The sequence below is a fragment of the Taeniopygia guttata genome, chromosome 1A (genome assembly GCF_048771995.1).
Source record: "Taeniopygia guttata chromosome 1A, bTaeGut7.mat, whole genome shotgun sequence".
Taxonomy (NCBI): Eukaryota; Metazoa; Chordata; class Aves; order Passeriformes; family Estrildidae; genus Taeniopygia; species Taeniopygia guttata.
Genome location: NC_133025.1, coordinates 44,391,840 through 44,419,053, shown reverse-complemented (window position 1 = coordinate 44,419,053; position 27,214 = coordinate 44,391,840). Strand labels below are relative to the sequence as shown.

At 34.4% G+C, this 27,214-nt stretch overlaps 1 protein-coding gene across 8 annotated transcripts in view; it reads right to left on the bottom strand.

Annotated features, from left to right (window-relative positions):
• The window catches only part of CFAP54 (cilia and flagella associated protein 54), a 103,001-nt gene that overhangs the window by 34,242 nt on the left and 41,545 nt on the right, over positions 1 to 27,214 (bottom strand). For 7 of the 8 annotated variants that reach the window (XR_012053494.1, XM_030261807.4, XM_072923234.1 and 4 more), the window contains 21 exons: positions 25,731 to 25,853; positions 23,691 to 23,825; positions 23,157 to 23,253; positions 20,116 to 20,205; positions 19,383 to 19,509; positions 18,568 to 18,661; positions 17,478 to 17,617; positions 15,643 to 15,858; positions 15,105 to 15,241; positions 13,259 to 13,410; positions 12,368 to 12,595; positions 11,938 to 12,161; positions 11,701 to 11,836; positions 10,006 to 10,120; positions 9,303 to 9,455; positions 8,595 to 8,792; positions 7,622 to 7,709; positions 6,972 to 7,178; positions 5,340 to 5,406; positions 3,351 to 3,533; positions 802 to 888 (listed from right to left, as the gene is read on the bottom strand). Coding sequence is in view for 7 of the 8 variants with exons in the window: in XM_030261807.4 (XP_030117667.4) it covers positions 802 to 888; positions 3,351 to 3,533; positions 5,340 to 5,406; positions 6,972 to 7,178; positions 7,622 to 7,709; positions 8,595 to 8,792; positions 9,303 to 9,455; positions 10,006 to 10,120; positions 11,701 to 11,836; positions 11,938 to 12,161; positions 12,368 to 12,595; positions 13,259 to 13,410; positions 15,105 to 15,241; positions 15,643 to 15,858; positions 17,478 to 17,617; positions 18,568 to 18,661; positions 19,383 to 19,509; positions 20,116 to 20,205; positions 23,157 to 23,253; positions 23,691 to 23,825; positions 25,731 to 25,853 (2,997 nt within the window). In the remaining variant the exon portion in view is untranslated. The remainder of the gene's footprint in view (positions 1 to 801; positions 889 to 3,350; positions 3,534 to 5,339; positions 5,407 to 6,971; positions 7,179 to 7,621; positions 7,710 to 8,594; positions 8,793 to 9,302; positions 9,456 to 10,005; positions 10,121 to 11,700; positions 11,837 to 11,937; positions 12,162 to 12,367; positions 12,596 to 13,258; positions 13,411 to 15,104; positions 15,242 to 15,642; positions 15,859 to 17,477; positions 17,618 to 18,567; positions 18,662 to 19,382; positions 19,510 to 20,115; positions 20,206 to 23,156; positions 23,254 to 23,690; positions 23,826 to 25,730; positions 25,854 to 27,214) is intronic. The other variant, XM_030261785.4, reaches the window with a different exon arrangement.

Sequence of the window (27,214 nt, the reverse complement as noted above, 5' to 3'; positions counted from 1 at the left end):
TCTCTCTCTTTAAAAAACAAATTCTTTTGAAACTTGCTCCTGACAAAAGGAAAGAATTTGCTTCATCTGGTAAGAGTTTTGACTGCCCGTCCAAGATCAGCCCCTTATCAAACTCTATTTCATATATTTTACTCATCTTAGTCTTGTAATACTCATCTATTCTAACACATATCAACATTTCCTGAAAATATCTAAAACAAATATCGCGTTGACTCTTATTACTTGTAGTAGCTCTTGATAGTTAGATGCCTTTAAAAAAACCCAAAACTCTCAACAAAATTTAAACAACAACAAAAGATGAACATTAGTGAAAAGACAAAAATCTGTTCCTAGATTTCATGGAACCATGTTCTACCATGACAGTAGGAAAAAATCCAGAAGTGAACATTTAGGGGAAAAATAGTCATTTACATTTTGAACTTAAGAAAACATTTAAAAGAAAAGTGGGACAAGAAAAAAATACCAAGTAAAAAGTCTGGACCAAAGAAAGAAAAGCTCTTCTTCATTAAACAGAGAGTAGAAAGAATTTACGGAAGCACTCAACAGCGTATGTAGGAAATCAACAGTAAAACTTTTTAAATAGCTCTGCATCCTACTAAAATTGAGAATATTAAAAATAATTGCATTTAGACAGTACCCCTACCATCTGCTGTGCTAAGAAACACTAAGCAACAGCTGAACTTCAAAGCATTACTTTTCAAAGTAGAAACATATGAATATTAAATTGACTACATTAAAAAAAGAATTGAAAAGCTTAACTGAAATACAATGTGTTTTGAGAAAAAAAGTTTATTTGATTACCTTCAGGATTCTTCCTTCAATACATTTAGCTGGGTCCTTACAAATCTCAGATACAATATATTGGTATAATGTGAAAAGAGGTAGAATCTGTAGCAAAATAGTAGGTCATGCAGCTATAAACATCATACCGGGTACAATTATGGAAATACACACTGCAATTGCATTTTAAACGTATACAGATAATATAGGATTACTGCTTTGACTGTCACACACCATCACTACTTCTCTTATGTTTTCTTAAAGATTAATCTGTTAAAAATTTCTTCAGCTCACTAAAGCTAACCCCTGATACTACCTTATATGTGATTCACAGTGTAAGATGTGAAGTTTGTCCAAATTATTCTGTGCTCAAGGTGGGGTATTTTTGCCACATCATTACTGAAATAGGCTGATACAAGGGATTTCCAAAACTGTCTGCTTTTTGATGCCATATTTTTCTCAATACAACTAACAGAAGAATAGAATTCTGTAAGCTTTTTTAAATAAACACAATAAAGTCCTGCAACCAAGTGAAATTATACCACTTGTAAAATAAAGCGGATGGTGATGAGACTTCTTGAGAAATTAATTTACATTCATTTTAAATTTAATTTTTTTTTTGTAGAGACAAATAACAAAAAAAAAAAAAAAGTTGAAACTGAGCTCAGTTAAAGTATAGAGACACTGTATATCCTTCCAGGATCTGAAGGGGGTCTACAGGGAAGCTGGAGAAGGACTCTTCATCAGGAACTGTAGTGATAGGACAAGGAGTAATGGGTACAAAGTGAATGAGGGGAAATTTAGATTAGATAATAGGAGGAAGTTCTTTACTGCCAGGGTGGTGAAACACTGGAGCAGGTTCCCTGTGAACTTGTGGATGCTCAACCACTCAAGTGTTTCAAGGACAGGTAGGATGAGGTGCTGAGCAACCTGGTCTAGTGGGAGGCTTCCCTGCCCTTCGCAGGGATTATCTTTAAATGTCCCTTCCAAACCTAAACATTCTATGGTTCTATGATCTATTGTTATGTAATATTTCAGGAAAAACAGATTCTTTCCTAATAGATTTATGTGTTTATTAAAATGAAAGAACTTCCAAAATTTAATTACTGTTCAGCTCTTACATTTTTCTTTACTTTAAAATGTCCCCAAGCTTAGAAAATGCTAACAGCATTGTTAGATTTTTGTCAAATTCACTTAAAGTTTTCATAATGTAGCTTAACACTTCTGGATTTGGATTACAAATGCTTGAGGCAAATGTTTTAATTGTACCCATACAGTTTCCTACTGATATTTGAAGTAGTTCAACAAAGTTAGTCTTTGAAGTTTTATTTTTAATATAACTTGAATCTTAATGTATTTTGATTTCAGTGTCAAAACAACTTAGCACCCACCATCCAAAACATTCCCACACAATAAGCATTCAGGGGAAATGAAGCTCTCATTCAGCTAAAACTGCAATTGCTTTGACAATGATCCATAAACTAGATCTATATTCTGCTGGCAAAAGTGCAGAAAGAATCAAAGATGCGCATGGCCATATGAAGCAAATAGTCAAATGAAATGCCTCTGTCTCCAGGTAATTGTCTGCTCCTGGATTTTACTGGATCTCCCATAGCGAGGACAGTCACACAAAGCTAAATAACAAAGTGAACTCCAGCAATGCAGGGTGGGAAAAAGCAACAACAGGAGTAAACCTGAAGTTCTGAAAAAAAAAAAAAAATCAATCCAACAAATGGCTTGCTGACAAAAAAGGTGTAATATCTTTCTGCCTCCTCCTGTCTAACTCCTCTTCCATCCCTACCTCCTAACCTTTCTTACTCCTTGCTGCCAGCCCTGCAATCTTTTCCCTTCCCTGGCACTGGCTCTGCCACTTGCAGGACCTTGTCATAAGTGGATTCAACTCATCAAAGTGGGAAAAATCTATCTTCTTTTTCAGATGTAGAGTTTTCTGTCGTGCTTGATTTACAGAGGTATAAAATAATCAGGAATCTGACAGGAAATTCTGTTGGTGTGTACAGGACCAAATTAGAAAAGAGAGAGTATTGCACCTTTTTCAGTACCAGTAATAAATTCAATCTATTTATTTTAATGTATAGCACTCCATCTTTGAAGGAAGCTGGATTAAAGTGGAAATGGTCAGACATTGAATGGAGGAAATAGGAATATGACCAGCATAGGAGGGAAGTTATATAAACACTTCATACAGAGGAATAAGAGAACATGAAAAGGAGAAAGGCAGAAGGGACTTTTATCTACTGGAAGTTGAAGTATTGAAAGCATTCTGGACATACTACATTTAAATTATTTTTCTGTAGAGTGTATTTTAAGTAGCATGTAATAGAAAATTTCCTCTAAAATGCCTAAGCTAAATGAACCATGTGTTGTCATCTTCCAGAACAAAAAATTTTCCTGTGTTTTCTAAAACTTGTATTCAGCTTGTTTTAACTGCCACAGATCCTAGCCATAGGGGTATTTTGCTAGAAGTTCTGAGGTATCTCAGAAGTACACCCACACAAGAAAGTAAGACCAGGTCTTAAAAATCATTTCCAGATCATAAAAATAATACTTACTATTAAATTTTGTTTTGCACAATGTAGTTCAAGCATAATGAAATTCAGACTTGCAACTACAGTAGAGATATCAGCTCTGTAGCGATCAGAGAACAGGTCAATACCAGGAATAAGAATATTTGTTTCATATTGTACAAAGTCATAGTCAGATGTTGGATGTGGAAGAGAAGCTCTAAACAGGGTCTGAAAGTAATAACAATTATTTATTTGTGAAAAGGTATACAGGTATTAGTGAGACACCATAAACTCCAACTCAATAAATGACTTCATAAACACAACCCCATCAATGCCTTAATTAATCAGATTTTTCCAGCCACAATATTGAATACATTTTTAGAGAAAATGCTTTATGTGTGAAGCTGATGAAGAAATAAAGCTGTAAATAGTCTAAGGACAGTATGTCTCCCATTGTTTCTGGGAGAGTTGCTGAGGCCAGTTAAAAGCTAGTTCCATCTTTAACTAGGTCAGATACTGCAGCTTATCAGCTAGTGCAGCTTAAATCATTTAACTTAAAGCTAATATGAAATTTAATAATTTCTCCGAGATTTGCTGACTTTAAAGCCAGTTCAAAGCTTGTTTCACTCTAGCTTCACCTTTAACTAGGTCAGCTAGCACAGCCTAAATCACATAACTAAAAACTAATATGAAATTCAAGGAAATAATTTAAATATTCTCTCTTAAAAAGGGAAGAATGCTAACATTGTATCTGATGCTGAATATTCCTTCCGAATAGTGTTTATCCTGGTATAATTAGCAATGATATGCTAGAGAAATTTGCATTTACACTCAGATCTGAGATATTAACAAGCCTAAAGCCTACACCAGAGGTGGAATTTAAACAAGGTTATAAAAGCTTTCCAATTCAAGGAAGAAATTATGGCTTGAACTTCTTGCAGTACAGTGACAGTAATTGATTATATTTTTCAAGACAATCACCTGGCAAGCTGCTTCTATCCCAATTAATATCAGACCCACTTCAGTTAAGTCACAATTATTTCTACTATTATACAATGCTTGGAACCAATGCTTGCTACCATTTCTGTGGACAAGAGGAATCACCATTGTTCAGCTTTGTAATTGTTAAGCAATTACAGTGCTAGAAGCAAGTAAATATTCTCCTTTACTTTTGTTTCTTCAACTTTGTTCTCCCTTTGGTGAACTTAAGGAGTTTTCCAGTGTGGCGTAGGACAGGTCTCGCAGTCACAATCATGACACAAGATACCAGACAGTGTCATTGCGTGGTTTTGGAAAAAGCCAGATAACTTCCTGAAGCTGCACTGGGACAAGTAATCATTGATCCCAGTAGAGTATAACTGGCAGGATAGTTGCAGTTCTTTTTCCTGTACTACTTTGGATACTGGCATTTAAACTTCCATTTAAAAGTAAACTGAAATGTTGGGTTTTTTTCTCTATAGATCTTTTTTCTGATAGTCTGCAAACCAAATTTTAATGATCTTATTTTCTTTGTAAGTGAAACTGGATCATTTTTAATATCCTCTGGTTTTAGAGCAAATTTATTATAGAGTTCAGATTTTAGTATTACAAACTTTTTCAGTGCTAAAACATATTCAAAAATTTCTTTTTTTCTAAAGAGTCTGTGTTCTTGGTTGAAAATTTAAGACAAAATGTGAAGATCTAAAAGAAAGCACTCTGCTGTCGTTGATGCCATCCAGCTCTTCCTGAGTAGAATACTTCAGGAAAAGAAAAATATATATGACTATCAAATGTTTTAGTCATCTTCTTTTTTCAGTATTTTTTCTCTGAGACATTCTAGCCTTCTATTGAAGTGATAATTTTTAGGCTATAATACAGAAATAATGTTAAAAAACAAAGAATAAAAAGATTGTATCTAATATGCATAAATTGTCAACTACCTCTGATCTCCATTTTTCTTTTACAACCAAAACAAAAAGAGAATTATTTTAACAGAGGGTCATTTTAGAAGCAATTTCTTAACTTCATGAATATGAACTGAAATTGCATTTTTACCTTAAAAAGTATCGCAGAAAAATAGCAGTGTTTTGTTCTTAATCTCATCTTTGATGTTGTTATATACCTAAAGCACAACAAATAATAAGAAATACGAATGTATGCATCAACATAAATTATTGAAATCCTTGGCTTTTTAAGTCTAATGTGATAATAATACTAACACAATCTAGATGTTTTTCCTACTGGAAAACAACTGCCTGTTTTTAAATAGGTGCTCAGCCACCCCATGCAAAGAAGCTTTTGACCGAAGACATACCTAGACAAAGGGAGTTGTCTGGATTATCTTAAAACTTACAGGAGAAACATAGGCAATCTAAGTGCAAACTCCAACTCATGCAAAACTAAATAGATAAAGCAGATTAAGCAACTCACACTTTAAAGTGTATTTCTTTCCATACAGGAAGCCTAAGATACCACATGGCGTTTAACATGGCAGGTGTCTAGCTAAATGCAATGATTCCCACACAGTACCTCACCAGAGCATTAAACCATCCTGGTAGCAGGCTAGTACTATGATAAACAATCCTAGAAATCTTTACTTCAATATTAGAATCCTTTAATCTGCATTTTACAGCCTATGACTAAGTTGCTGTAGAAAGAGCAAATCAAGAGAAAGATGTTTAACAGTTCAAGTCAGGTCTAAACACAAAAGAACCACCTGAGGGAGAAGCCAGGAGGACAGCTCCCTCCAAATCCTGCCAGGATCTGAATTAGCAGCAAAGGGATAGCATCCAGTGCAGCAAATAGGTGCCACAAACACCTGTAAAAGCTGCTAGGGACTTGGTCTCACCTAAATGGACCTGAGACTGAACCACAGTTCAGAATTAGAAGTTAAAGTTAAATCAAGTAATCAAGTTAAACTCACTCCTTTTCCTTTTGGGTGCTAATTCTAAGTGTGGCAATGCCAGTTCATCCTGAAATACCCATGCTAGTACTTGCAAAGCCACCTTGGCTTTTAGATAGGTATTCTTCAGTGCTATTAATACAACCTGCTTCACAGGTAAGTCAATTTACTCAAGGATGAAACTCTGCCCTTTCACTGTTACAGTGTTTCTAAGGTTGTTTAATGCTGTCTTAGGTACTTCTAGATTTATATTTTGTACAATACATTGAGGAACAGCCCAGAATTACATTCACAGTGTTTTACCAACAGTCAAAGAGTAGTGGATGTAAATATTTATTGATAGTAGATTTTTATACAGTAATTCAAATTTCATTTAGTTCTAATTCACCAGAAAACTAGTACTTTAGGCAGTAAATCTGACCTCAAGATACATTAATATTTAATATGTGCAGTAACTTGGGAAATGTGATATTTTGATTGAAAATCAATATGACTGTAAAATCCTTGCACTTACGACTTATTTATCATTTTGTTTTCTTTTAATGATCTCTCCATATAACATACAGCTGCATTTATGATCAAAGATGAACACTCTAGAAAAGGGAAAAAACAATATTCTCCAAAGAAGCAAATTTCTCCCCAAAAGGAAAACTTACTCTGCTTTTGATGAGTCCTTTTTATAACAATTCATTATTATTTTTTAATTAATTTGAAGTTGCCTCATATCTTTGATGGGCAGTTTGTTTAAAATACAATAGAAATACATATATGGGTAAGATACTTACTGAGCTATCTTAGCCACTAGGACTGCTGCATGTAAACATCCCCAAGCTCCAGCCTGAGAAAGAAATTTCTGACTCATTTCAGTTGATATTCCAACTGCAAAGCAGTCTCTAGCATCCTTTGGAAAACTTAATTCTTGCCAGGTGTTAAGAGCATCTGCAATGTCGAGTGTTTCATCAAGGGATTGACACCAGTATTTAAAAGCAGCTCTGTAACATAAAAAATATCATCATATTGCTGACATTTTCCGAAGTGGAAGATAAGACTTGCTTCATTTTTCCTTTATTGCCTGAGATTTAACTAATTCTGATTGGGTCAAAAACCGAAATACAGTTTCTACAACACAAAAAAAGATATACTATTCCTGGTCAAGAGACTTACTGGGACTCAAATTAAATTATCAAGCCATAGACATTACTTCTTAAAAACATCAAAATATATCATAAATTTGCTAAATGGCAATTAGGTAGAGCTAAGAAAAATAAACAATGTATAGGAAAAAGCCCACTCAAAATATAGCTAAGAGTAAGTTAAATGAAGGAAGTTACATGGACTAGTAGACAGCACAAGAATTTACAAGATGGTTGAGAGGTATAGGACTGACAATTAAAAAAATGAAATTGTGCTCTTTTTTAATCCAATAACTATGTACCTTTTATTTCCAGCATAAAAGTGAAGATTTCCAAGTTCATGTAGAGCCTGTACCTTGAGGTCTCTTTGGTTATTCATTTCAAGGATTCCTGTAATTTATTTTTAATCAATTAAAAAAAATGACATTGTCATATCATTAAAATGGTTACTGAGCCTTGAACACATTTGGCATGAGTAGACATGAATTCACATGTATTTCAATGCACAAATATTTTTTTTTAATTATTGGTCTTGGATATTTTACATTTGAATGTACCATTTCTTATTTCAACTAACTTTGAAAGCAAAAATAAGATCTATGGACCTGTTTACATAATCTTTTGTATTTTTGCTTTTTCAGAGCTCTCAATTTTCTTCCTGTTCAGAAGATAAACTGTAAAGCAGATCATTTGCCCTGCTAAGCAACTGCCTGCATACAGCACAGCAGTATTCTCACAGACTCATTTTTGGAACCCGTTCTGTGAGTAAAACCACTTTAGAGCATTTGTTGACCTACTACACTTGGCCTGTTGAGCCATACAGCAAAAACAGGTAGTAGTGAGGAGCTGTGACTGTGTCAGTAAAGCCATACCAGAACGTAAGATGGAAGCCAAGTAACTAGATCAGATATCCAAATGCACAGAATCTAAAATCTGTTTGCTAGGAAAAAGAACTGTCATGAAATTAAAATCGATCTGCCAAACATTATATCAAATTCTGAATTGGAGATTAATTAGCATAACACTACTGAAACAATGCTTTTTCATAAAATGAGATAACCACAGCAATTATGAACCAACTAGTGGCTTTTTTATGATCCAATGCAGATTTTCTCAATCAAGAGGAAGAAGGTTGTACATTTCTGGAAACCAGCCTTCAGTCAACTACAGCTGTCTGACAGAAGAAAAATAACAATGGAATAAACATATATAAACACAGATAGGCAGAATGTTGTTACTTTTGATCTGTAAGCAGAAATCTATGAAAAAAATTACCTATTGTTTGTTCATATGAAGAGACAATTACTGAAAGCTTTGACTTTGGTATTGGTCTACTCTCAACCATACTGGAGAAATAATATTTTTCTTGAGAAAGGTCACATGGTGTCGGTAGAAATATCACTTCATCTACCACGCTAAATTTCAGCTTTCTCCTTGAAGATATATGACTGCTGATTGCTCTTCCAGTGTTTTCTAGATTAGAAAAGTGATTTACATGATCAGTTTGGAAAACTATTATACTATTTCTAGGACCCCAAATATTTCAAAACCATGTTAATCAAACAAATATACAATTACTGTGTTCCCTATTTCCATTTGGTTTCTTATGTTCTAATTCTGTGTGTCTCCTAATCAAACTCATTGGACATAATTCATTGGTCAGTATAACTAATAGGTATGTGCTCTGTTACTGAAAACAAACTTGGAAAGATCTACCAGTCAATCCTATGGCGGAGGTATGGCTGCAGACAGACAGGTGACACAGCTACATAAAAAAAAAATAATCCAACTATTAGACAAATCATGGGAAATAAGGCTTAGAGCTTGTGCTTACAGAACTTCAAATTTAACTTCATATTCTGTATTTTTTCTAATTGTCAGTAACTAAAACTTGAATTTAGAAAAATCTGTTCCTTTCACTCTTTGCTATTTTAACTGCATATACACTTCATTAAGGGCAAAACACTTCAATGAATCACTCACCCTGTGTATGTGCAAGAAACAATGAAAGTAGTTTCCTGCTGTGTCTCAGTGCTCTGCTTTGATATTTAAATTTTTCTAGAGTTTCTTTAAAACATTTCAGTGTATCATTCACATCAAGAGGTACACAAACGAGGGCTTTTGCTTGATTGTGATCTAAAAGGAATTAATAATTATGGAGAAAAAAATTGTAATGTATAAATATTTTTAATAAATCACCCTGTAAAACATATTTGAACATTTATCACAACTTTAAAACAAAAGTATATTAAAATATTCCCCTTTTTTACTGTTACTTTATGATCAAAGTAAATTATTAACCACCAGAAACATTAATTCTGTCAATAACAGTGCTGATTCACACTAACTTATGGGCATATTACTGGATATCCAAAAATAACAAAAGAAAGCTAGACCAAGATCACCACACTGCCTCACAGGCAATAGGTTACCTGGCACCTGCTTTTCTCTGCTTTCAGACATAGTCTGAATATATTTTGAAAGCTCTTGACAACATTACAATCCATCCAAAATATCAAGAACAAGAATTTGAAGACAAAGCTCCATTTATAATAAAAGACAAATTGTAGGAGAAGTGGAAGGCTATGATAAGTAAAGGAAACAGAATTTAAAAAAAAAATCAGTATGAAACAAAGACTAGACTCTGGGAGAAAAAAGAACACACAATACTGAATTGTGCTCTGACCTGTAGAATCATTGTTTGTTGGAGGATTGAAAAAGCATCCAGGAAAAACTCCTTCACTGACAGAACGAGCAATAGGCAGCTGTAATTTGTACCCTATGTAGTTTCTGCATCTCATCTAAAAAGCAGGATTTTTTTCATGAGAACTGAGTAATATTAAGAAAAATCAACATTTGGTTCTTACAGCTAAATATCTATATACTCAGTTATATGACAAAATAAAAAGAGGAATAATTAAGAAAAACACCAGTGGCCCATAACTAGTACTCCTGTCACCAATAGGCGAAACATTCACACCTTAATATTGGATATAAGTGTTTCGAAGTTACTGCACTAAACTTGTCTCTTATTTTATATTTGCCATAATTATTAGCAACTCCTTGATGGTCTGCAAATATTCCATTTTTTTTTCTCCAGATGAATGCATGCTTGCACAGAGCCTGTCCCCTAAGCATGCCTAAAGAACATGTTGCCTGGGAAACACAATGGAATGCTTCGTAGGGAGATACAGAATAGCTCTAAGCAAGTAACAACAGCAGCCTAACTCTGGCAGAGAAGCAAACTTCCAGACTTCTATAAAGGACTAATCCACAACAGATTTTTTTATTTTGCTAATGTAGTTACACCACTTCAGAAGCAGAAGGACCAACAGAACTAGTTCTAGACTCTCTGAATGACACTGATTTATGAAATGTAACCGTAAACTCCAAATCTCTTACCTGAAACTCTTATTACTAGTAGCTAACACTAGTCTTTAATATGTAAGCAGTCTTTCAAAACCACGATTACTTTTCCATAGCTCAGTTATTGGCACTATGAAGGGGTTTGCTATGGTGCCCTTTTATTGACAAAGGACCATGTTAGAATGGCTGGGCCAGAGACAGTCAGCAGTAAACAGAGAACACAGAGCTCCTCAGCTGCCCTTGTGAGCCATGGGTGCCTTCAGAGTCCCTGCACGCCCTGGGCACCACTGTGCTGTCTCTAGGCAAGGCAGTGGCTCCTGAACCCCATGTTCATGTTCAGAACAAACCTCTTTGGTACTCCAAATCCCACTTCCCTCTCCTCTCCTTCAAGTCCTCTCTCTACTTTAGTGATAGAAACATCCTAAAAATATCCACAGTGAGACTGACTTCAGCAAAACTTCTTAGAAATAAACTTTACATTAAAAAAATTTTGAAAACTCTAATTTCTAATAGCTAATTCAATGAAAAGTTTCCAAGTGGCACTGTTAAGTAAATATATAGAGCCATGGTTTTTAATGAGAGGAACTTACTGAGCTGCTATGGGGTTTTTTGGTGGTAATCAAGTTTTTAAAAATTTTTTAATTGGCATTGTCCGTGTTCAGTTTAACTCAATTTTATTAAATTTGGAACAGTGTTCCAATGCAAAAACAAAACAATATCCAGATAAATATTTTAAGGTTAAAAGAGGGGCATCAAGAAATAACATTAAATTAGATTTAGGCTTATAATATGGAATGGGTATGTTGTGCCTGGAAGAAATGTCCTCCAGGTAACCTGCTGCTCACCTCATGTCATACAAGCCTTTTCATGCACTTCAATCAATTAGGCTCATTAATTTGTTATAACTGAAATTTGGGAACACATAAGAGAGCATATTAAGCTAATCAGTGAAAGTGCTTCTCCACATTTAGCTCACATTAAGAGTCAGCACCCCGAAAAGAAATTTGCATTTCACCTTTTGTGCATCATCAGACAGATATTTTGTGAAATGAGTTTCATGGCTGTTTGAGCCACAGAACTGCTGTATCCTCTCCAGCAGCTGCCTCTGAGCGTACACCAGCAGTGGACTCACTTGCTCTGTGAACCTCTCACTGGAGAAAAAAAACAAAGCATAGTAATTAAGAAATATAATGGTATATTAAACTATATAAAGTTAACTTTTTTAGTTTTTATTATAGCTGGTATAACTTACTGTGTAAGTATGTTAAATTGTACAGCTATGTGCACCAGTGCTTCCCACTTCTTCATTTGATATAACAATTCAATTGTTTTGAGAATCAGATTACATATCCATCTCAGGTCAACCACGTTCACATCATCCAGGGGAGGCTGGGGATGAAGACTAGAACCACCATTCTCATCCACAATACCTCCTAAACAGCTGGGAATGCAAAAGTTGCCTTCGTGATCCACAATCTACAGTAAAGAAACATTATTATACCTGTTATTTTCAAATGCGTTTTTAGGACAAATCAATTACAGAGATAGAAAGTACTGTAATTATCTAAAAAACTTGTTACAGAGAAAAACTTGAAGATACCAAAATATAATGCAAGAAAGAGAAAATTCACTCTAGTGAAAATGTGGTAATCAAGAGTTGTCTTAATAAAAATAATTTTTACCTTAAGAGAACTGCTTGCTTGTAGGTCAATTATCATATCAATGATCGTGTCTGATGCAAAATAAAACGGCAACCAGATGGTGTTGCAAAGAAAATCCCAGGTGATGGGAAATGCATCCATATGGGAATGTGACTGGTTAGCAATCAATTGAAATTCTTGAGTATAGTTCCAAAGCTCTCGACAAGCATTTTGAAGCAATGTCCAGTGGCCACCACGGTGAGCAAGTACCTGTGTAAACCATTCAAAGCATAATTATACCTTGAAAAGGCAGAAATTAAAAGCGTCATTCTTTTACTGAAAAACTTAGGCATAAGTAATTTTTCAGAATTATAGTCTAGGCATTACAGAACCTTAATTTTTATCTTTTCATAGAAGGACTAATTTATAATTGAATTTATTTCTAGGCTTTGGTGTGAGAATAAGAAATAAAAAATAATTCACACCACCTATATGTATTTCTGCTTGGGTTTAGAAAGTTTTATGGGAAGAGTAGCTAGTCTGCATTTCCCTTCAACCACAGGTTCTCCTGTTTCTAGTGTGAGATTCACTAAGACCTGTAAAGAGAAAGTTAAATCTGAATGTATTTTCAGAAAGAATTAACAAATGTCAGAAAGAAAGTTACAAAGGTGGAACGAGAAATAGAACAATTATATAAATTATTGTATATTTCATAGAAATATATATTATGATAGGTGATATGTCTGACATTTCATACATGTGCTTGGATACTTTTCAGAAGATGAGAAAACATTACTTTTAAGCAGTGATTTTTTTTTTAATTTTCTGAGGTATTTTCATTTAAAAAGAACTAAGTATTGCAAGACAGATTTAATGCATTAATTACTAATGCTTCGTAATATATAGTTTAATAAGAAACCAACCACATCTTACCACTGCTCTTTTCAAATGCAAGAAGATGCTTGTAAAATGCTTCAGTAAAATGGTATTTGATGGAAACTCATCCTGTTCTTCAGGGGTCATTGCTGTTTGACTTTGAGTAGTTCGACTCTGTTTATTTCTGGTTTTAGGAGATTTACCTGTAACTGAAACCAAAAAGTTCACTCATTAAAATTGAGTTGAAGTTCTCAAGAAAAAAAAGAAAAAAAAAAAGTAATCTAGGATTTTCCTGCGGCAGCTAAATACTTAAATGTTAGGAAATGCCAATGTTAAGCTTATCATGTTTGTAAGGTTATGATATTTAAAATACAAGATGATTTTACTTTGGAACTGGGAGAGGCAGGGATGAAAATAGGTTTGAGTAAAATATAATGGGTACCAAACAGCTTTCAGCCTCAAAGTCAAACACAATCCTCATTTAAGTTCTAGGAAGAAATCGCCATGACAAGATAACTCTTGGCAAGTTTGAAAGAACTTTTTTTAAACACAAACCCCTTAAAGGAAATGTTAGGAAGAAAGGAGGATTTCTGACCAATTCTGTGGTATGTGTAGAATTCCTTCCTTATTTTATTCACACCAAATATCCTCCAAGAGGAAAGGCAAAGGTTCATGGTAGTGGAATCTGGTAATATCTGAACTGTAGGTTTCAGGCAGAGGCTAATTCCAAGCTATATAGTATTTGAACTCTATGGCAAACTGCACATTTTATGTAATTCTTTTAATCATAACTGTTGCAAATGCTAGGAGATAGTGAAGAGGACTTTTATCAGGTTTCAGCCAATTTCAGTGGGTCTCAGTGACTGGTAAGCATCAAGGCAAAGGTGTTTATGTAAAAGTAGGCTGTGCAAAGAGAACCAGTGAATTCAAGTGCTAGTTTTTGCCACACCTCCTTGGAGAAGGCAAAGAGGACAGCTCATTTTACCTAAGGAAGTCCTACATGGAAAGACAGGAGAATTTTGATCTTTATTACTGTGGCAAGAATGTGCCCCTGAAGAACTATTGAAAACACCTGGCCTGTGATTACTTGTTGAACTTCTGGTGCTTATGCAGCCTTTGTACTGACTTGTACACTACCATTGGCATCTGAGGAAAGATAAGGCCTGCATTTCACAATTACCCACAGAAAGGAGCCTTTTGGCTCCTGCTGAAACCTCATAGACTAAAAATAGCTAGAATAAAAATAAATGTAAAATGTGAAAGACAGAGAAATTAAATAAAAGTGGTAGAAAATAAATTGCTCCTGAGGTAGCTTCTGACACAGAGAAACACTGTGGAAAAAGCAGTAGAGAAGGAAAATTAAATTCTACTTAAAATTTGAAAGATAGTAATAAACTTCAGTCTTTAACATTAAAAACTACTTACAGAATGACCCAGGAAAATTTTGACCTGCTAGGAAATGTAAAGAAAACTACCAACCAATTACAAACCCTCAGAAACTAAAATAAATTGTAAATGCATTCAGAATAATTCAGAACATTATCAATTTAATATGTGTAGGTAGTGTGGTATCTGCAAATCTAAAGCTAGTATCATTATTTTTTTTAAACTTATGAACTTATTAATAAATTATAGGATAAAATTTAATATATTTATTAATAGATTGGTCTGAATTATTAGCTATGCCACATCACTTACTGTGACTTCTGTTACACTAGGTATGCCAAAAAAATATAGAGGACAATTGAAATCTAGAAAGGTCTTCTATTAGCTTGGCGTGATTTACTGTTTTTCCAAAGGTGATGTGGACTACTAATGATGGAGGTCAAGACAGACAGAAATCAAGAGAAACAACAAGTTATGTTGAAAGTGATTTCAGTTGTGCACCAATAAAAATTCTTACAGGTTTGGGTTTCAGTCACTTCTGACTTTTCAAGGAGAGAAGGAGTTGGTTTTCCAATGTTATCCTCTACAGCTTCTCTTGCCAGTACAGTGCCAGAATTGTTTAATGAGAATATCTCAGGATCCAAAATATTGTAACTGCAGAATGGGAGGAAGAGAAGGAAACACAAAAAAAGTCCACATACAGTATCAAAATGAATTTTTATATACATACACAAAATTCAATTTTCTCAGAAGTGATTCCTTTCCAGAAGCTGTAGGAATAAGAAATAATGAATGATAGCCAAATGTTATAAGGAAACAAAAAATAAATTAATATAGCATATTTCAAAGTCTTCATCTCACCAATGAAGTTAGCAACCAAAACTGTGACTGATGTCCACAGGATGAAAAGCAACATTTTTTACATAGTAACAAGTAATTTCTATTTGAAAGCTGAATTATTCATATGAATATTGTGACTCAGATCTGGCTGCAGTAACAGCAGTAACACAATCATCTCTATTAATTGCAATCACTGATAGTGCAGTAAGATGTACCTGTCCAGATGCTGTGAACCACTGATTCCAATATTGAACTGCTCTTCCAGGTTCTTTTTAAATAGGTGATAGTGTGCAACCGCCAGATAGCTATTCATCTGAGACCTCCAGGGCATCTCTTCAAGACACATTTGGCAAAACTGATTTCGGGTTACATATTTACTCAGCAACATCACTAAAGTTTGATGAGCTAATTTCTTCAACTTATCCTTGCCCCTAAACCAAAACATATGAAGTAGCAAAAAATGAAACTCTGTTTTCTTGAAGCTCTAGAAAAAAATGTCCTGGTAAAGATATACAGATATTCCATTGCATATCCCCAGATTTATACATATAAGCACATAAGCATATGACATATTTCTAAATAAAAGACTTTTGCTTTAATCAAGAAAAGCAACTGTGCTTTCCCTCTTTAAGAGCACTTAACACACAATAAATCCTATTTTATATTTTACCAGCTTCTATAAGATATTTGCCTTTGTACTTTAAAACGTTTAGATCATTTTGAAGTTATTTGTCATTGAATTGTACAGATTATTATAGCAAATACAATGTGCTTCAAAGTCAATAAAGTCAATTCAGGAGAGTCTTCTATTATACTATAAATCTGGTTTTGTTTTTTGGGGGTTTTTTTTGGGGTTTTTTTGTTTGTTTTTTATTGCTTTGCTTTGGTAGTTAAGCACCTCCAGTATGAAGAGAACATAGTATTTCAAATCTAGATGCCTGACTTTAATTTCCAGCCAAAATTTTTTAAAGTTTCCCTGAGAGATGAAAAAATTCTGTATTACTTCACAAACATTCAATGCTATATTCAAACCAAATATTTTTTTTTAATTAACTGTAAACGGATTCCTTTATTAATCTAAATTATTTTTCTGCTTGTTTTTCACCTTTATAATGTGGGCAGAATAGTATACCACATAAAATTTTGATTATATTATACGACATTAGTACTATGCAAGGCACAAAAGAGTAGCTTACAAAAACCCAAGATGGGTTTAACATCCCCTCCTCTGCTGAAAGCCAGAAAAGCATTTTAAGTAAGGGAGGGTTTTTTCTGTCAAGGAGGAATAATAACAGTTTTGGATGGTTTAGGTAAATATTTAGAAGATTATATATAAACATTTTTTAGGTTATTTAATACACTTCCAGAATCAGTTACATGATTGCTTATATGCAAATATTTATAGTTTCCTATTTGCTAGTTACTGAAATAGTGAGACAAAAGGACCAAGTTATGAATACTACACATTCTTCTAGGTCAGAAGGTAATGTTATTGGCAAGTTAACCAAATATAAACAAATATCTGCTAAAAGAAGAGGTGAACAATTTTTTTTTTTTTTTAATCAAAAAACAATTTTCTGGAAGCTACAGAACAGATGGTCCAAAAAGACTAGCACAAGGACCACAAAAATCATTCTGAAACTATTACTACTAGTATTATTAAATATTTTTTTAATAATACAAATTTTTACTAACTTTGTATCAGATAAGCTCCCCAACATAGTTTGAAAAGCATTATAATACACATATTATCAGTGTAAATCAATATGCTTAAGCTAACACAACTGAAATACAATCTTTGATTATCAATACAAAGACTTGAAATCGTTAACAGCTATTAAACAGAAATGCAATAGATTTTGTTTCCTTGACTGGAAACTAATTTTATACTAAACTCTATCAGAAAAATGAGAAGACTGTGTAGAAATTAGTCTCTTTGATACAAAAATTATACAAAAATACAAAAATTAAAATACACACTTAATTGTAAACTAAATTTCAGTCAAAATACTTTTTTCTGTATATGAGCCTGACAACTGTGTTCATTTACTTTTGTGTTTCTGGAGAATTCATTGCATCTGGATTTTTCATTAAATACTCTCTGAGAGGTCCTTTCTTAGCCACATCTTTTTTTGTTGGTTTCTTTAAAGGTGATGCCTTTGGTTTCTTTGGAGGTGAGATATTCTTTCCCTTTAAAAAAAAAAATCTTGCATTAAAATCTTAAATATACTTCAAAAATTATTTATACCTACATTATCAATTATTTTAGTTATAGAGCAGTTTGGCTTACGTAGGAACAGAACATTAAAAAAAAAATCCTGGAAATAGTTGCCAAATAAGACTGCAAAATAAGTACTTAAAAATTCCAGAAAACTTCACCATTTTTCTGGAAAGTACACATCAAATGTGTGACACAAAGAAGCCAGCCAGGTCTCTAAATATTTTGCTTCATATACCAGCGTTTTCATCACAGAAATGAGGATAGTTCTTCTCCTAATATTATAAACAGTAAAACTTTGCAATGCAAAAACTGAGATAGAAAAACTCTTTTCCTAATCTATCTCAGATGCTAGCAGTATTTCAACATTAGTAGAGGATTACGAGGGAGAAAACTCTACCTCCAAAATAATACAAATCCATTAATGTTATTTGTATCTTCCAGTAAAAGTAAAAACTTATTTTAAATTAATTCTGAACAAAAAGCCTTTACTGTGCAATTATAACATTGCACAAGGAGTTAACCATGAACAACTACTCACAAAAAAGTTTAAGTACGTATGGTACAAAAAGAGCTGAGCTGATCTACTTTTCTGAATGTGACGGTACCCAAGACATTTCCTATTACCACCATATTATTTTCAAGGGAGTAAGGAAAGGCAAGTTTCTTCTGATTTTGGAATGCCTTATTCTGACTCATCTCAAATTCTCATAATGGGTCTTTCAGATGAATCCCACACCAGCTTTTCTTCCTGGTTTTAGGAGTACAGAGGTCAGCTGAGGACTAGAGTTTGTATTCCAAATTTTAGGAACTGTGGACATCTCTAGATGAGATTTTTATGAGACAATTTTTGAAAATTAATTTTGTTCTTATGGTATTGCTATCCAGTAAAAACACACAACTCCTTAAAAATGAAACTCACTTTCTGAACTCCTGCAGCACGTGTGCTTTCTCGCAGAGTGAGAGATCTTGCTTGTGTTGAAATTCCCTCAGCACCGAGGAAGTTCTTGTTCCTCCTAATAAAAAATATTTTTAAAATCATCATCATCATAATCATCATGTTAAACTTGTTTCATACTAAAAGGATATCTTTGGGAACATATAGAGAACATCACATAATTCCTATTTCATTTGCAGTTTTAAATTCAAAAGACTTTGTTTCCCTCATCCTCTTCAGAAAACAGGAAGTGTTAATTTTCAAGGTTTATTATAGAAATCTGAATTTGTGAGAAACAACTATATCACCTTCCTAATGCCTAGGAAAATAAAATGTTTTCTTCATTAGCCAAATTATACTACAGAATTTTGCAAAAAATTTCCTCACATCCTATTGTCTCTTGTAACCACAGTTTCTGTTCTCTAAAATATACATCTCATTTTCACTGATTATTTGCCTTTCATATTTTAGAAATACTGTTGTGCTTTAAAAAATGGGATCCTCTCAGGTAAGTGTCTACAATTTGGCTCCATTTATCTTTTCTCCATAGATTTTTTTTACACTATAGTAGGCACTGATCAGTTTGCTTTTGGTTTAACCCATCATACGCTCCCAAGCTATGCTATCACCCTATAATAATAGCTGTGTAATCCCCTGTGTTCATGGAACTTCTGCAGACTAGGAGTCATGGAATGTACTCCTGATGGGTCTTCTGATGGGTAAAACTTACTTTCTTTCGTAACTGTGACTCTCATGAGCATAAGTAATAGTTTTTCACTACTACTGTAACAGAGATCTACCTTTTCAAGTCATCTTCAACACCCTCTGCCCACTCCAGAACACACTGAAACTTCTCTTCATTCAGGACTTTGTGCAAAAGTTGAACAAAGAACTCAAGGAAACGTTTTTGCCCTCTGAATTTAAGCACTGCAATAAAGTAACAAATAACGCAGGTGTTATGCTGTAACAGAATTCTGAATTCAGCTAGAATTACAATTATTTTAAGCCTTAAAGCACTTATTTATGTCATATTGTATACTCATAGTGACACTAAAATCAGGGATACACAATGGCAGTTGCTAAGTGCTTTTTGTGATTGGGCATCCAAAATCACAAGCTCACTCTATTTAATACACTCCTAGAATTACAAACATTAGAGACAGATTTCTGTGAATTCCTCTTCCAGTGAAAAAAATTATGTGGAAATGGGGTATTGCAATTTTAAAAGAACATTCCACACAAAGAGAATATTTGAAAATGTGGCACATTTTTTAAATTTACTTGTTTCCAAGATTATTAGAAAACAAGCATTATTAAATTTAAAATATTAATATTTTTATATCTAGCATCAACACCCCAAATAATTGGTTGCATTCACTTCTCAATGTGTTTATACTGAGAACTTTTTATAAGCTATGTTTCACTAGATTTTGTATATTTGAGAACCAAATGAAGGTAACATTCCCAAGAGCTTATTCCAAACAAGAATGAGATTGCTTTAGTGGCAACTTTCTGAAGTAAAGGAGCCCTTACAATTAATATAAGCACGCTCTGATGTCCAACATGAAATTACAGGGTAGAGGAACAAAGGCGATTCCTTTCCTGTAAGCTGTGTTCCAGGACCTGCATCAACAACCAAATGAAATCCATTATGAAAAGCAGTGAGAATATACAATAGAAACACCACCTAGGACTGACAAAAAAATCCTTCTCTAGCACAGAGGTTGCTTTTAAATCTCTCATTGTCATCCAGAGAGAAATTCAAATGCTTGCTCTTTTCTTCTAATGTAAGTAGCTGTACAATTTAAGTAAGAGCTTACAGATGTGACTGATGAACTTACAGCTACAAGACTAATACAGAGGATGTCTGGAGTTCATCAGAGTTCTAACAAAGAGCCATGAAAATCACATGAGGAGAAGAATGTGCAGAAAGGACATGTCAAAAATTTATTTAAGTCTATACAGCAAGAACTCATCTCATGATACTGCTATTGACTAATGCTTACATTCATAGTCTACATATGGATAATGTAAGTAGGTAGAGAATTCTTTTTTCTTAAGCTAAATATTTACAAAAATATACATACAGAAATACATTTATATTCTATAAATAATATACTTTATATAGAATACACAGATATGAATAGCATACATAATATATAGGACAATAACTTGGATTCAAACTTCTGGTTAATGCTTCTGGTCAAACTTAATGCTGTTAAACACAACAGCATTACCAGCTGATGAGCACCAAAACAATGTTACATATACTACTTGTTATTTTGCCTTAATAAAGAAAAACAGCCTACAAATTTCTTGCTTTGACAACTCCTGTGGTTGAAAAATATCAATGCAGCAAATCCCTGAAAAAATCAAGATTAAAAATGCACTCTGGAACCAGTTGTAATTGTGGATCAATAGCTACAACCTCCAATGAGAGCAGTCAGTTTAGGTCTGTTGAATGTAATTAATATCCAATTAAGTAGAACAGCCAGCAAGAAAAGCAGACTTTTTAAAATTTTCTTTTTAGGACACCCTTTTTTAGTACTCTCTCCAATTTGACAAGTTCAAAAATACGTTGCTCCAAATAAGAACTTTCACAAAGAAAAATATGTCCCAAAATTAATGGGAAAAGATTTGAAATTTTAGAACTTAAATTGTACTGTGTGTGAAATATTTTGTTTTACTCTTCTTTTGAAAGAAGCAGATTCAGCTCTTCTCCATTTTTCTTGTAGACTATCATCAATGGAATGCTAAGTGTTGATCCAATTATAAAGATTTCCTCTGACAAGGCTTTTTCCAAAACATTTTTAACAGCATGCCATACAGGTATGAACATTGCCCTAAACCATTAATACATATTCGTGAGGACAGCTGTAAGCTTTGCATGGCCACACCAAAAGGCTTCTTCTCAATTTGTATCCTGAAACTATTGACAAATAGGCTTTTTCAACAACAGAGCAGACTTTAGTGATCAATTATTTGCCAGCTACTGAAAATGTGGGTTTTTTCTAACTGATCAATCCATTAATTTAACTTTCTATTAAGTAATGAATATGATTTTCAATTAACTTATAGAATCCTTTTCTTATGTGACTTGTTCTGCAGGAATGTAGGCATCAATGTGAGCAAAAATCAAGGATTATTGCACAGATTAATGGAATTTTTCCATCACCCTTATCCTATTTTCCACAAGAATGCTTTCTCTTCTGAGCAAATGTATATACAGTGGTGATGGATGATAAGTAGAACAAGAGGGGTGTGGTCTTGCAGCAAAGGCCAGCTGCATACTGGGCTATACTAGAGACAGCATGGCCAGCAGGTCAGGGGACATGACTATTGTCATCTATTCAGCACTTGTGAGACCACATCTACGTTACTGTGCCTGGGTTTGGGCACTGTCATTTCAAGACACCGACATAGCAGAGTAAGTCAAGAGAAGGACAGCCAAGATAAGGAGCTATAGTGCATGAAGAGGCTGAGGGAACTGGGTTTATTCAGTCATAGGAAAAGAAGGCTTAGAGGAATCTACACCTACTTAACAGGAAGAATACAGAATGTGGAGACAGACTGTCCTCACTGATAGCACAACAGCAATTGAAACAAGCCAGAAATGAGAAAATACCAAACACATATAAAGAAAACCTCTCTAACCATAAGAGTGATTAACTATCAGAACAGGTTGCCCATAAAGATTATGAAATCTCTTTCTTCAGAAAGATTCAAAACTTGGCTGGACAAGCCTCAGAGCAACCTGAGCTAATTGTACCCATTTTGAGAAGGGAGTTGGAATAAATACCTTCCAGAAATGCCTTCCAATCTATGCTACTCTACAATTCTATCAGGTTCCAAGGAGTACAAGATGCCATGTAAATATAATGGGAAAAAATAAGTGGTATCTCTGACATTAAGTTATAACTAAATTTTCTTTATAATTCTTACTTAATTCATCTAACTTTAGCAGGATTATTAGCCAGAAAATTACTGTGCTTGATCCAGGCTCCAAGATAATTTAAAATACATTTATTTCATTCCTGAGTTAAAATGTAGTTAAATACTGATATGCACACAATTCCCTCACAAAAAGGACAATTTCTTTTAATTGTCTTCAGAGAGAGTTTTCTCCACTAAAATTTCCTGCAGTGGTCATTACTACTAGCATTGGTAGTAGTAATGACAAGCTATAAGTGGACAGTCATAAATGGACAACTATAAATGGACAAATGGACAGCTATAAATGGTCTTTGCCGCTGCATTTTCTGATTTAAGAAGATAAAGGAAACCTAAAATAACATGGAATCCAATTAAAACAGATTGGGAGAACATAAATATTTGTAGAACTGTTCACAAAAGAATATTCATTTGAAAGAAGAAATTAGTGTTCCAGTGGAAATTACAAAAATATAAATACACACATCTCTACCAGGTGATCATTACCAAGATCATTATTGCTTTGGTTGAGTCATCATGGACGATATGAGAAATAAAAGTACTTCAGTAAATGTAGTTTTTTACAAACAAACCATAGAAAACTCCATAGACAAAGATAAGATGTGTTTCAACAATACACCCACCTGGTTCTGTCAGTTTGAGGAGACTTGATTCAAGAGTATTTAGATTTTCTGCTGCTTTTGCCATTGCAGCTAAATGGGATGCCCTTGAGGAACGTCTCTGAAATATTGAATACTTTGTTATGAAAGTTTAGCTTCAACTTAACTAAAACCAGCTTGTCAATAGTGGAATTTAGCTTAGATCACAAGCCTTCTAAATCTATATCTTATAATTTCATCAACATTGTATCATTTTTCTTTTCTGATGAAATTAAAGTTACGTTCATTATTTTTTTAGCACAGCATATTTTGTCAAACATTGGGACTCCCTATCTCTGGAGGTGTTCAAGACTGGGCTGAATGGGGCACTAAGAAACCCAGTCTAGTGGAGGGTGTCCCTGCCCCCCGAGGCTGGGGGTTGGAGATAGATGATCTTTAAGGTCCCTTCCAACCCAAACCATTCTATGATTCTAGAACAAAAAAATTAATAAATCTAGTCTTCAAATAATAGAATACAGAATTTAGAGAAAAAGCAAAACCCAGAACAACTACTTTTACCTTTTTGCCAGTGAGTGTTTCTTCAGTTTTCACACCTCCTGACTGGCCAGGTGAAACTCCTGGTGAGATCAACAATTTTTTCCCATAGTTAATGATAACTGCTGAAAGTTCATACTCTTTCCATGAATGTAGTACCTATAAAAGAATCATCTGTTATACAATTTTTTGTTTACATAATATGTAATATTTCATTACTGTCTACTTATAATTGTCAAAATGCATGAATATTACAAATAGAAATTAATTACTCAATATGCAACTTTCTTTTAATAAAAAACCCAGGACTATAGCCATGTAAAATAATTGGAATTGCAGATATGTTATCTATGTGTTCTACTTCTACTTAGTCCATCCCTCAGAGAATAGAAAGATTTACCCAGAAGTATCTATTGCTGTGACTGACACTCCCTGTGCTTAGGCAGTACTGCTATCAAAGAACATAAAGGGTAACTAAACGATCCTCATTTGCTTCTCTGGTATCAAGCACACATTTTAAAATCCCAACTGTATTAGTGAAAGATAGACGTCTAAAGGCCCAAGTGCTTCTACTATGTGCAAGCTAACTTCACATTAAGATTTTTGCCTTTGTGATCCCAAGTGTATAGATTACCTTAGGATAAACACAGTACATGACCTGACTGTAAGTCAAAAGAAAAACATATACCACGCTTTAATGAGGAGCATTTTCAATTCACTCATTCTCTTTGCTATTCTGCATGCTATCCTGTTGAAATGCTATCTCTAAGGAGAAAAAATCATCAATATAAGTGGTAGTCAATTAGCTGAGGAATCTAACAACAAACACACACTTAATCAAGGTTTTAAGGCTTCTAATAGGCTTTATTGGCCCTGATAGCATTCACCTGGGGCCTATGCCCGTGGGGCAAGAAGCTCCCTCTCAGTTCAAGTCTAAGCCTACAGTTCCTGCTGGCTGCTATATGGCAGGAATGTTGGTCTCCAGCTTGGTGCAAGTCATGCCTGGATGTGGCAATGGATCCACCAGACTGCGTATCTGGCCCATAGACCAACTCCTGAGCTTGACCTCATACTGTTCCCATCGTGATGGACCAGCTTGCTGGGCTGTCTGACTCTAGCCACCTCACCAGGCCTTATCCTGACCTGTAGGCTGACTTCCCAGCTTCAAATCTGACTTGCCTCATCACCACAAATTTGCCTGATCATCTGGATGCCTGGCTGAACCTCGATACCAAGTGCTGCTCTGCCAGCCATGGCATTGCCCTTGGCTCCTGGCCTCACAGCCATGCTGGCCTTGCAGAGCATTTTTAGGGTTATTTGATACTGATCTGGTCTTGTGAGGTTAGCACGGAGATTCAGCTCCTACAAAGACCCAGCATGGGGGAATTCCTCAAATCCTTAGCCACAGCTCAGCTTCAGTATGAGCTCTTAGTTGAGGTGCACCCAAAGCTACAGGAAAGATGACTTTTTCAGTATCACACATTTAGAGTAGCGAGTCATAAATTGCAGGATGTCCCTATACATGAGGGAAAAAAATCCAGTACCGTGTTTCTCCTTATCTCACTAAATAGATTGAGTATCTGAATCATAAATGTCATCTACAGATATAGATTATGGTTGAAAGTCAAGGTGATTTTGACAGCATGCAAGACTAAACAGTATAAAGTCTCTTGTATCTAATTAGCAACTAAAACAGATATGTTAATCTGATTAAAACTACAAATATGGCTTATTTGCAATAAATAAAGTTTTAAACTTATTACATGTATGTTTTATTGAAAATAGTACTACTTTAAATATAAAATTACACAAATCACATAAAATGTAGCTCTAATGACACAGACTAATAGACTATTTCTCGAATAAATAGTAAAAAGTCATAATGTCATTTTTATAAAAAATGCGCTGATTCAAAGATACTTATAAATTGCCTTTATTATTTAAGATTGCTGGTTCTCTAAGATATCATTGTGGAGACCAACCTACTAAATTTCTCTTTTTTTCCTCAAAATTACAAGAACTATATCTCAAATTAAGCGGTAACCACAAAAATACACACCATACCTTTGCTGTATGATATGAAGCACAAGCTATCATATGCTGAATACTCTCATAATATCCTTCCTGTCTCCTTTGCAAAGTAGCACTTGGAATTTCTTGGAGAACAGCCAAGCATTTAATGAGGATCTGTAAATACAAGGGTTAAAACAAAATTTGGAGTCTGGAGCATACTTACAAGCTTCTACCTCTGTACAGCCCATTGTATTTAATGGCAAACTTTAAAAATCCTTTGAAATCTTATGAATGGATAAAACATTAGCTGTATAAATGCCAATAATAAAATTTCAATTTAATTGAACTGTGTCACGATTTCAACCACAGTCTTTTGGAATAAATTACATGTTCCCATAAAATCCCAGATATTAACATACAGATACATGATGGATATTTTTACTGATTTAACTAACATGAAATTAAAGAATATTTAGTTCAGTGAGATAATCCTACTGGAGGACTGTTTAAAAATATATTGAGATGGTAAGAATGTCAAATGAAAAAAAAAATTCCAGTATGCTGTAAAAAATAAAATACTTCTTTCCCCAATTTTGTCCACCAGAAATGAAAAGAACATGTGGCTAAATTATTTTTCTTTAATTAAGAAACTATTTAACTTTAATTAAGAAATCTGAAAGATGAGCCATTTCCAGTGGCTAGCTGTACCTTTAGCAGGACACCACAGCCAACAGCATCTTAAGCAAGAAGCTATCTCTCTATTCAAATAGATGATTTTTTTCCCTAATTATTCCTGAAAACTTCTCAGGGCCCTAAGTGGCCCAGCAGTCCTTCCCTGAGCATCCCCACTTGAGATCTCCCCTCATATCCTCTGCCCAGGAGCCCAAGAGTGGAAATCAAGCTCAGGCACAAGCCTTCAGTCCCTGCTTGAGCTGTGGAGCTGCTGCGCTGGTCTTCAATTCTTTCTCCTGGATGGACCTTGGACCTGTGCTGTAGCCTTGTCTCCAGCCTACGGCTTCAATTCCTGCACCTCCTGACTTTTTCTCCTGGATGGACCCTGGGCCAGCACAATAACTTCACGTTCTCTGGACTGTCCTGGATCTTCTTACCAGCACACTGCTCTGTCTGCCATATTCAGATGCTGCTGGTCTGTGCCTCACCTACAGTGCAGTCACCTCATCCTTTCTCACAGAGTGAATATACTCTTATTGATGCTACCTAAAAAGGCTACCTAATTACAAGAAAAAGATTTGCATGTTTCTACCATATGCTTGCTGAATCTAAAAACCACATCTGCTGTTTCATAAAATGTACTTCTGTTTTTGAAGAGAAGGTGCTTGCTTCTGGAAAGGAGCACATGCCTGAAAACTAAAGACTGCATTGTCAAAACACTGAATAGCTTTATTTTCTTTAAGAAGAAAACAAACCTGAATATGAAGCAAACATTCTGAATTTAAAAAAATAATAAAAAGGAAAAAAAACCCCACAGGCAAATGCTGCTTTTCTTTCCTCAAAATTGCCATCTGCAAATAACA